Genomic DNA, 12,130 nt, shown 5'->3' with positions numbered 1-12,130 from the left:
ACAATTGGAGAGGCACTGCCAGGGTGGCAGGAATACAGCCGACTGTGGATTACCAGGCTGCACCCAGGAACAGGGCACAATTGGAGAGGCACTGCCAGGGTGGCAGGAATACAGCCGACTGTGAATTACCAGGTGGCACCCAGGAACAGGGCACAATTGGAGAGGCACCTCTAGGGTGGCAGGAATACAGCCGACTGTGAATTACCAGGCTGCACCCAGGAACAGGGCACAATTGGAGAGGCACTGCCAGGGTGGCAGGAATACAGCCGACTGTGAATTACCAGGCTGCACCCAGGAACAGGGCACATCTGGAGAGGCACTGCCAGGTGGCAGGAATACAGCCGACTGTGAATTACCAGGCTGCACCCAGGAACAGGGCACAATTGGAGAGGCACCTCTAGGGTGGCAGGAATACAGCCAACTGTGGATTACCAGGTGGCACCCAGGAACAGGGCACAATTGGAGAGGCACCGCCAGGGTGGCAGGAATACAGCCGACTGTGGATTACCAGGGTGCACCCAGGAACAGGGCACAACTGGAGAGGCACCGCCAGGGTGGCAGGAATACAGCCGACTGTGAATTACCAGGCTGCACCCAGGAACAGGGCACATCTGGAGAGGCACCGCCAGGGTGACAGGAACACAGCCGACTGTGAATTACCAGGCTGCACCCAGGAACAGGGCACAATTGGAGAGGCACTGCCAGGGTGGCAGGAATACAGCCGACTGTGGATTACCAGGCTGCACCCAGGAACAGGGCACAATTGGAGAGGCACTGCCAGGGTGGCAGGAATACAGCCGACTGTGAATTACCAGGTGGCACCCAGGAACAGGGCACAATTGGAGAGGCACCTCTAGGGTGGCAGGAATACAGCCGACTGTGAATTACCAGGCTGCACCCAGGAACAGGGCACAATTGGAGAGGCACCGCCAGGGTGGCAGGAATACAGCCGACTGTGAATTACCAGGCTGCACCCAGGAACAGGGCACATCTGGAGAGGCACTGCCAGGTGGCAGGAATACAGCCGACTGTGAATTACCAGGCTGCACCCAGGAACAGGGCACAATTGGAGAGGCACTGCCAGGGTGGCAGGAATACAGCCGACTGTGGATTACCAGGCTGCACCCAGGAACAGGGCACAATTGGAGAGGCACTGCCAGGGTGGCAGGAATACAGCCGACTGTGAATTACCAGGTGGCACCCAGGAACAGGGCACAATTGGAGAGGCACCTCTAGGGTGGCAGGAATACAGCCGACTGTGAATTACCAGGCTGCACCCAGGAACAGGGCACAATTGGAGAGGCACTGCCAGGGTGGCAGGAATACAGCCGACTGTGAATTACCAGGCTGCACCCAGGAACAGGGCACATCTGGAGAGGCACTGCCAGGTGGCAGGAATACAGCCGACTGTGAATTACCAGGCTGCACCCAGGAACAGGGCACAATTGGAGAGGCACCTCTAGGGTGGCAGGAATACAGCCGACTGTGGATTACCAGGTGGCACCCAGGAACAGGGCACAATTGGAGAGGCACCGCCAGGGTGGCAGGAATACAGCCGACTGTGGATTACCAGGGTGCACCCAGGAACAGGGCACAACTGGAGAGGCACCGCCAGGGTGGCAGGAATACAGCCGACTGTGAATTACCAGACTGCACCCAGGAACAGGGCACATCTGGAGAGGCACCGCCAGGGTGACAGGAACACAGCCGACTGTGAATTACCAGGCTGCACCCAGGAACAGGGTACAATTGGAGAGGCACTGCCAGGGTGGCAGGAATACAGCCGACTGTGAATTACCAGGCTGCACCCAGGAACAGGGCACAATTGGAGAGGCACCGCCAGGGTGGCAGGAATACAGCCGACTGTGAATTACCAGGCTGCACCCAGGAACAGGGCACAATTGGAGAGGCACTGCCAGGGTGGCAGGAATACAGCCGACTGTGAATTACCAGGCTGCACCCAGGAACAGGGCACAATTGGAGAGGCACCTCTAGGGTGGCAGGAATACAGCCGACTGTGGATTACCAGGTGGCACCCAGGAACAGGGCACAATTGGAGAGGCACCGCCAGGGTGGCAGGAATACAGCCGACTGTGGATTACCAGGGTGCACCCAGGAACAGGGCACAACTGGAGAGGCACCGCCAGGGTGGCAGGAATACAGCCGACTGTGAATTACCAGACTGCACCCAGGAACAGGGCACATCTGGAGAGGCACCGCCAGGGTGACAGGAACACAGCCGACTGTGAATTACCAGGCTGCACCCAGGAACAGGGTACAATTGGAGAGGCACTGCCAGGGTGGCAGGAATACAGCCGACTGTGAATTACCAGGCTGCACCCAGGAACAGGGCACAATTGGAGAGGCACCGCCAGGGTGGCAGGAATACAGCCGACTGTGAATTACCAGGCTGCACCCAGGAACAGGGCACAATTGGAGAGGCACCTCTAGGGTGGCAGGAATACAGCCGACTGTGGATTACCAGGCTGCACCCAGGAACAAGGTACACAAGTATTAGCGAGGCAGCTCTAGGAGGGCACCAATACAGACGATTGTGAATGAGGCGTGTGGGTGTGCACGTAAATATTGTACCACACACACGAGCCATACGCCTCTCTCATGTCTGTGCACGAGCCGCCCGAGCCCAGCGATCACACCTGTCACCACACGGCCCTCCCGCGCACGTCCCACCGCCCCCTCAGCCACACGCGCGGGACAGAGAGAGACCCCGGGCCCCGGCCTGCAGACCCGCCGCCCCGCTCACCCGAAGAGGCCCCTGAGGAAGGAGTGCGAGGACTTGACCCGCTTCTCGGCCTCGGCCATGAGCTGCACGGCCTCGCGCTCCTTGCCGCTGCTGTCCATGGCGGCGGCTCTGAGGGGATGCGCGCGCCCGGCCTGCCGCCGCCCCGCTCCGCACGGCGGGGGAGGGGAGAGCCGAGCCGAGCCGAGCCGAGCGGTGTCGGGAGATGTAGTCGGGGGGGGGGGCGCGGGACCAGCGGCTAAGGGGGATGGGTGTGTGTGTGTGTGTGTGTGTGTGTGAGAGAGACTGTCATTGAGCATATGACTGTGTGTGATGGTGCCAGTGTAGTGTGAGTGCACGTGTAACAACGTGCGTGTATGACTGTGTGCATTTGTGACGGTCTGTGTGTGATGGTGTTAGGGGGAGGGGTGTATAATCGTGTCAGCCTGTGATTGTCTCAGAGTGTGTGTGTGTGATTATGTCTGTGCGTGATACTGCGCGTCCCTGTGTGTGTAACTGTGTCTGTGTGATGATGTCAGTGTGTGCGCACACACAATGGGGTCAGTGTGATTGTGTCAATGTGTGTGATTATATCTGTGCGTGATACTGCCCGTCTCTGTGTGTGTAACTGTGTCTGTGTGATGATGTCAGTGTGTGCGCACACACAATGGGGTCAGTGTGATTGTGTCAATGTGTGTGATTATGTCTGTGTGATACTGTCAGCATGTGTGAGCGCAAAGGTGCCTGTGTGTGCTGGGGTCAGTCTGTGTGTGCATGCACAATGGTTTTAGTGTGGCATGTGAGAAATGGTGTCAGTGTGACACTGTCATGGTGTGTGTGATATTTAATATTATATTTATTATAATATTTTGGCACTATCAGAATGAAATGTTTTTATTTTATCAAAGTGAAACAATTTAACAATATTGAAACAAAGATTTTCAGTGTTTCTGAATCAAAAAAATTGGAATTTCCATTTTGTGGAAAATTTTGACATTTTGAACAAAAACAAACTTCAGAATTTCCCACAGAACAGAAATTCCATTTTCCAACCAGATCTAGTTTTAGGCTTTCACCCTTGAATGTCCTGTTGTCCCGCAATACATGCAATCAACACTTAGTAAAGTTATACAGTAAAGGTATTAAGAAACATATCTATGGAAGAACATGGTTTTACACGAAAAATAAATTGGGATTAGCTGGCTGTACTGTATTTTTCCATAACCATTTTCAAATGTCTTCACATGCCTACTTTCTATAATTTATGATAATCCTAAATGCAATTGAATGCACATCTCTAATGAATGAAATCATTCTGAAAAACATAGTTCAGGTGGAAGTACACAGCAATACAAATATTGGCCCTAACCCTTAATTGTTGCATTAAGGATATGTCTGAACTGAAATTAGATACTGGTTGTTGGTCTGTTCCAGCTGACTTGAGCTCAAGGGATGTAGGCTAAGGGGCTGTTTAATTACAGTGTAAAGTTCCTGACTGCAGCCTTAGCTCTGGGACCTACCCACCTCTCAGGGTCTTAGAGTCGAGGGTCCAGCCTGAGCTCAAACATCCACATCGCAATTAAACAGCCCCTTAGCCCAAGCCCTGCAAGACCAAGTCACCTGGCATGGGTCAGTCACAGGTTTTTAATAGCAGTATAGACATACCTTGTGTAGATGATGAGTAAAACATCATGCACAGGCACAAGGGAATAGTATTCAAAATATATTCCATGAAACTGGAGGTTTATTATTTTGCTCAACATGCACTGTACAGTAGATTAATCGTAAAGCAAGTTTACAGAGACAGCATCCCACAAGCAAAGGGCAGAGACCTTGAAATCTAAATAGGGAAGAGAACAAAAAGTGCAGAAAACTCTGTTGGAGAAGCTGGACAACAGATGAGCAACTTCAGAGATGGACGGAGCTTTTCAAGCTTACTGAGGCTTTCTGTGGAGTAAATCTTCCAGTAAAATCCATTGACAATGTAACCCTGAAGGAGTATTTAGAATGCAATCTGAAAAATGTTGGAATCATACCAAGTTCAAGACATCTACAGCAATTCTACTTGCCAACAGTAGTTGAAAATCATGTAAATTAAATTAAAGAAAAGCTGAAGACATGTGATAGATAGAATATTTGAACTCCACTAGGCTCATTCGGCTATGTCCTATAGCTGAAAAATTAGTTAAAATAAAATACTTTTTAATATAGCCACATACAAGTTCAGACATTTAAGTAAGGATAATAGATGTCATACCAACAGAATGAGGGTCTATATCCTGGAAAGGAGTGATTCTGCAAAGGATTTAGGAGTTATAGTGGACCACCAATGAAACATGCGGTCCCTGTCATGTATTTCTTGTACACAGTAGGTTACAGGGCTGCTACTAGCAGATCAGGCTTTTGTACAGATATGAACTGGCTACAGAGCTTCCTTCTCAGAGAAATACACACCAGAAATTTCAAAATAAGATCCTTGAATGTTCTGCCAGGTGTGGTCGAGGTTAGCTTAAATAAGGAGTGTTTCACGCAGTGCCAACTAATGGCTGAACTGCATATTATAGTTTAACAGTCCATTACATCTCCCCTTTTAAGTTCTACATTCCTACCATATGCAAAATGTACACTATCATGATATCTTTGAAGTTCAGTATGCATCAGTCTGTTAAGTGTCCCTGAATCATACTGGCTTTCTAATTACATGACCTGAACACATAACAACTTGGGCATCTGGCTGTCCATTAGTTGCAATCACCGGCTGGGGTTGGTTTGGAATCTTTGAGTCTTCTTTTTGTTCTACACCTGCCATCTGTAGAGTTTGCTCTGTAAATTGTTCCTTTTGAGGAACAAACTGTAGATGTTGATGGTTTCTGTTGAACTCTCCACTGTTGGTCTTGATCACACATGATTTGAGCAATTAATTTTTTTTCTTTGCAACAGCTGGACCTGTCCATCCTTTTTCTCCATCCAGCTTGACACAAACAAGGTCACTAGGTTCTGAACATGACAGTTTTCTGAGTGTTGTCTGTTGCAAATGTGTTTGTAAGCTTTTTTGCCTTTTGATTTGCTCTGGTTACACTCTTCATGTCTGGCCACTTTGGATTTTTTTCTAAAGTCAGAGCAGCAGTCCTGACTTGTCTTCCCATCAGGAGTTGTGCTGGACCACATCCAGTAGCTGCTATTGGTGTTGATCTGTAACTCAGTTGAGCAAGGAATGGATCTTCCTGCTGCAGGATTTTCTTGGCTGTCTGTACAACTCTCTCAGCTTCTCCATTCACTTGTTGGTAATATAGGCTGCTGGTAATACGATCAAATTCATAGTTCATTCAGAATGACTTAAATTCTGCTGCAGTAACTGCCTGGCACCAAAGCCGACTCCAGGGAAAACTGCATCTTGGAATTGCGGGAACGATGAGTATGGAGACAACTCCACACAGGAATGGCTGGGAGAAGCAAAGTTCAAAGCAATTGTTACTCAGGCCTGAGCCATTGCACAGCATCCAGTGACTGCTGCCGTAACTACATATTTTAGTGACCAGGGTGAGCTCCTGGTCCTGGCTCTACTGTAGCTCTTCAGCCCAGAGATGACATGTGGGGTGATCACATAACCACCACCAGTTGCCCCCTCCCCCCCCGCCCGCTATCAAGATTTATGCATCACCTCCGGGCTGAGGAGTAGCAGCAGAGCCAGAAGTGCCAGGACAACAGCGAGTGAGCGCCTCGGGGAACATCTCAGGGCAGTTGGGCTCTGCAGCCAGGGGGCGGTGCTGGCCGACACCAGCCTTCTTTGCAGGAGAGGCAAGAGCACATCGGGGCGCAGCCTGGAGCTGTGCCACCCGCCCTGCCTGGGGAGCGCCTGGCCATGTAGAGGCAGCCTGGGTTGGGAAGCAGGGCAGGCAGCCAGGGGCTCAAGCAGGCCAGGCAGCTCCCACCAGCTTCTGATCCGCCAGCTCCTGGCAGGAGGCGATGGTTTTCAAACTGTGAGGCGAGCCCCACAGTTTGAAAACCTCTGTGCTAAATGGAAGGCAGAAATCGCCCCCTTTTTCTATCCCCATGGCATTGCACACTGGACAGTTGCTCTGCTCACCCCACCATGGTTACAGCCGTGGGAAGATCATCATGTCTAGGTTATTTTAGTCCAATAATTTCTTTATAGGATATTATTATTTCTGTTTGTACAGTGTAAGGAGCCTCCACTCTTAAGCCTCTGACTCCACTGTTTCCAGTTCCCCCTTCCCATGCACTCCATCACTTATAAATGGCCTGAAAATTCCTGGGGATATTTTATTTTCATTTAAACTCAGATAGACTCATAGACTTTAAGGCCAAAAGGAACCATCATGATCATCTAGTCTTACCTCCTGCACCTTTCAGGCCACAATCCCTCATCCACCCACTCCTGTAATAGACCCCTAACCTCTGGCTGAGCAATGTGGGTTCAATTCCCTGGTCTGCAACAGACTTTGTGTGTGACATTGGGCAAATCACGTATCCTCTCTATGCCTCAGCTCCCCATCTGTGGGACATGAACAGTAGCTCTTCCCTGCCTTGCAGAGCTGTTGTGAGAATAAATATATTAGTGATTGTGAAGCCCATTGAGCTCTGCTGATGCAAAGTGCTATATTAGAGATAGGTTTTATTAGCAAGCTGCAAATCTCCAAGTACTTCATGAGCCCATTTGTTCCTCAATAGACAACATTACCACATTTCCAAAACTGCCACTCTTCAAACCACTTACGCTGAAAAAGACATATCATTTACATTTCAGACACCACACCATTTAAATACAAAAGAATGATGCATATTGGACCAAATGTCTCTGTGTAAGTGAACTGACTTAAATCTATTTTACACCAAGATTGGTTTGGGCCTAATCTGTATTTTTGATCATCAGTGTTTAAAAATCATAATCCAACATGCTGGTATTACTGTAATATATAGTCCCATTAAGAAGTTATAATTGTGTTAAAATAGTTGGGGATAACTCCTCACAATCCCCTGGAAGGTAAGTAAGTGTCTTTACCCTCATTCTGCCTCTGTAGCAAGGCAGAGGCGTTTAGAGCCCAATTCAGTGTTGCCAGGTCTTACAATTTTATCACAAGCCTTACAGTATTCAAAGATTCATATTAATAAAGTCTTTGAAGATGAAAACTCTCAATATGATTAATACATGCAATCTCTTCTCCTGGTCATGTCATGTCAAAGGACCATTGATTTCAAGGGGAACAGAGCCAAGCCCATTGTTATTACAGTGAATTTTCTGTCTCTGCTTTGTGCTGTGTTTATTGATTCCTAATTTTTGTTTTTACAAATTTTTTTTTTAAAAATGATGTGGAAATTCTGTAAGAATTAAAATTTCTCAAAAGCCAAAAAGAAGAGAGATTTGTAAAAACCACCATTACAGGATGCAAAGGAATTTATGTCCTTTGCTTTGATTAAATCTACTGCATAAGAGAAGATTAGGAGGAATACTGCAGCAGAAGAATGAGAGAGAGAGAGAGATTATTTTTAGTGTAAAATTGACAGAGCTGGAATCATTTTTTGCTTGCTTGTTTTTAAAAACAGCCTTAAAAAAACCAGCAAGTGAACTTGCAGGTAGAACTCATTAGAATTCTTAACGAACAGAGAAAAATTCTTTACAAAGCAATCGACATTATGGGCCCAGAAGGGAATCCTGGCGAGAGGACACCTATCCATGCCAGAATAGCACAGTGGGCAGGTACTTGGGTTATGGGAGACCCAGGTGCAAGCTCCTACTCTACTTGATTGAGACCACAGACTTGAACCTGGGTGTTTTCAGATACTTAGAGAAAAGGAATGGCAAGTGTAAACCACGAGAGTCGTGAATTTACCTAAGGATAGGCCATACCAATAATGCCAGCTGTCATTGATGATTTCACAGGAAGTGCTACTTAAAATTCAGTGGCACTGTATGGCTCTCACAATAATTTACATCCATGTTTCTGTTATTTTAGTGACCACAAAACACAGATTTTATGAGGAAAAACTATTTGAGAGCAATCACTATCTCCCAGATGAGTATAAGTACGGCCATCAACAACCATAGCTGTGCTTCTTGACCTTGTGTCTTTAGGTCGCAATATGATACGACTATTAATACTGCTATGTCCCCAGCGACACTGACTTGTTGGTGTTCCATTATCCTTTCTGGATATACAGCCTTCCAGAGAGATACGCCCATATGTTTGTTCTTTCCAGGGATCTCCATTGCTTTCCACTTGGAATCAGTACAACTGAGATGGACTCAAGGAGGAGCTGACATAGCCAGTGAGTTTATTTTTTGATCTACTTATTTTATTCAAACTCAGTTTAAGTAAATGAGCTTGGCCTGGAATTCTGTGTAAGGAAAGTGATTAAACTACTGCCCTAATGCAGGCTGGCAATGACAGGCACTTTTTCAAAAGGAGCAATCAGGCTTCAGGTTGGCGCAGGTAGCCCGGCTTTTTGTCTCTCTCTGTACAGCGTACCCCGAACTCCCCGCCACGCTGAGGAGAATTGATATGGCAATTGAGCTACGCCTGTTGCCTGTTCAGTTCCCTTGGGAAATGTTGTTAGTGCTTTAAGGTGAAAAGGGAAGAGGGTGTCACAGGGAGAGGGGGCAGCAGCAGGGTGAGGAGGTGAGGGCCAAGCCAGCTGCACAGCAGGTGGTGGTGGTCTTGTGGCGCCCAGGGAAAGGGTCGGGCGGAGGGGCGAGGAGGCGAGCAGCAGGTGGGGGAGTGGGAGGCAGGTGGGGGAGGAGGGGAGCAGAGGGAGGGTTTGGGGGGGTAACGAGGTGAGTGACGAGTAAGTGGTGGGTGGGGTGGAGTGTGGGTGGGGCTATGGGCAGAAGAGGCAGGACAAGGAGCTCGCCTCCCCCAGGGGAAGTTTCACCCACCGCCCATGGCCGCTCCCCAGCAGAACTCCCAGGAAGGGCGGTAGAGCATTTCCCCCTTTCTGTGACTGACAGCAGGAGGCACCAGATGGCAGTAATGTTCTGCATTAAAATATGAGCTACAATCAACTCAGAAACACAATTATTGTGCATTTACCAATGGAAACGGCCTATATGGAAGCCAGAGGCTGCACCGGGGTCAGAGAGTCTTGGGAACCAAGGAGCTCTATGCAGCTTTGTGGGAGTCATTCGGGACACCAGATTGGCTGGCTGGACCTCAGTGCAGATGCTTTCAATGGCACAAGAGTGTGGATCTAGAGTTCCAAAACCGAGGCTTAGGCCTGGTCTACACTACGCGTTTAAACCGATTTTAGCAGCGTTAAATCAATTTAACGCTGTACCCGTCCACACTACGAGGCCCTTTATATCGATATAAAGAGCTCTTTAAATCAGTTTCTGTACTCCTCCCGGACAAGCGGAGTAGTGCTAAAATCAGTATTACCATATCGGATTAGGGTTAGTGTGTCTGCAAATCAAATTGGCCTCCGGGCAGTATCCCACAATGCACCACTGTGGCTGCTCTGGACAGCAATCTCAACTCGGATGCAGTGGCCAGGTAAACAGGAAAAGCCCTGCAAAATTTTGATTTTCATTTCCTGTTTGCCCAGCGTGAGCTCTGATCAGCACGGGTGGCGATGCAGTCCCAAATCCAAAAAGAGCTCCAGCCTGGACCATACGGGAGATACTGGATCTGATCGCTGTATGGGGAAACAAATCTGTTCTATCAGAGCTCCGTTACAGAAGACGAAATGCCAAAGCGTTTGAAAAAAAATCTACAGGCTACACAGTGCTGCTTGACAAGTGTAACGGGAAGTCAGAGACTCAAATGGACGCTCATAGAGGGAGGGAGGAGGTACTGAGGACTCTAGCTATCCCACAGTCCCCGCAGTCTCTGAAAAGCATTTGCATTCTTGGCTGAGCTCCCAATGCCTGTAGGTTCAAACACATTGTTCGGCGTGGTTCAGGGAATAGCTTGTCAATGTACCCCCTCCCCCACACCACGTGAAAGAAAAGGGAAAAAAATCGTTTCTTGACTTTTTTTAATGTCACCCTATGTCTACTGAATGCTGCTTGTAGACACGATGCTGCAGCAGTAAAGAGCAGTATCCGCTCCTCTTCCCTCCCCGGTGGCAGACGGTACATGCTTGATAACTGCTGAATACCCCTGACTGGCCTCAGGGGTGCCTGTGTAAAAATAGGAATGATTCCTGGTCATTCCCAGTAGATGGGACAGAACGGCTGGTAACCGTCTTCATCATAGCCACTGGGGGCTGAGCTCCATCAGCCCCCTCCCTTTCCTGTGTAAAGAAAAGATTCTGTCCTGCCTGGACTATCATAGCAGCAGAATGCTGGGCTCCTCTCCCCCGCACCACTTAATGTCCTGCCTGGACTGTCATAGCACGGGGAGACTGCCTCCTCCTCATTTTATCTTACTAACAAGTCACTGTTTCTTATTCCTGCATTCTTTATAACTTCATGACACAAATGGGAGGGACACTGCCACAGTAGCCCAGGAAGGTTGGGGGAGGAGGGAAGCAATGGGTGGGGTTGTTGCAGGGGCACCCCCCGTGAATGGCAAGTAGCTCATCATTTCTGCGGGATCGGACATGGAGCAGCTGTGCTCTCTGATACACTGCTTCTCTAGTACATTTGCCCCATAAAAAAAACTGAACGGGCTCCATAGTTGCCATGATATGGCATCTGCCAGGGTAATCCAGGGAAAAAGGGCGCGAAATGATTGTCTGCCGTTGCTTTCCCGGAGGAAGGAATGACGACATTTACCCAGAATCACCCATGACAATGATTTTTGCCCCATCAGCCACTGGGCTCTCAACCCAGAATTCCAATGGGCTGGGGTGACTGCGGGAACTATGGAATAGCTACCCACAGTGCAACGCTCCGGAAATCGACGCTAGCCTCGGACCATGGACGGACACTGCCAAATTAATGTGCTTAGTGTGGCCGTGTGCACTCGACTTTATACAATCTGTTTTACAAAACCGGTTTATGTAAAATCGGAATTATCCCGTAGTGTAGACGTACCCTTAGTGAAACAAGCTGAAGTGATTGTAAGAAGCCCTGTCTGCCAGATTCCTTAGGCCCTCAATCTTCTCTCTCTGGCCTTGAATCTGCAAGGCTTGGAAGAGGTGCTGTAATTGTCAGCTTCAGTGCAATGCGTAACAGACACCCTTTCAGTGCCGCACCCTGCCCCCTCCCACCCCCCGGTGGTGGCTGGGTCACAGAGAGAGGTTGATGAGCCTGCTTCAGGCTTGGCTGACAGAAGGGGGATTTTTTAGCTCAAGCAGTAGAGGATTGTGCTTTTCAATCCCAAAGTCCAAGGTTCAAACCTCCACCCATGACCACGCTTCGTGCAGGGCCATCTAGGCATCCTGATCTTGGTGTAACGGGAGCCAGGTCAATGATACACAGTGCCAGAG

The 12,130-nt window shown here is 48.9% G+C and overlaps 1 protein-coding gene across 1 annotated transcript in view; it reads right to left on the bottom strand.

Moving 5' to 3' along the window:
* Positions 1–2,895, bottom strand: part of LOC115649253 (beta-soluble NSF attachment protein) — a 42,022-nt gene extending 39,127 nt beyond the window's left edge. Inside the window, exon 1 of the mRNA XM_030558057.1 lies at positions 2,765–2,895. Within this exon, the coding sequence (XP_030413917.1) occupies positions 2,765–2,862 (98 nt within the window). The 5' untranslated portion in view covers positions 2,863–2,895. The remainder of the gene's footprint in view (positions 1–2,764) is intronic.
* Between the last annotated feature and the right edge of the window lie 9,235 nt (positions 2,896–12,130).

The sequence above is a fragment of the Gopherus evgoodei genome, chromosome 3 (assembly GCF_007399415.2).
Source record: "Gopherus evgoodei ecotype Sinaloan lineage chromosome 3, rGopEvg1_v1.p, whole genome shotgun sequence".
Lineage (NCBI taxonomy): Eukaryota > Metazoa > Chordata > Testudines > Testudinidae > Gopherus > Gopherus evgoodei.
The sequence above is the reverse complement of the archived record's forward strand: the minus strand, read 5'-3'. Positions and strand labels throughout refer to the sequence as shown.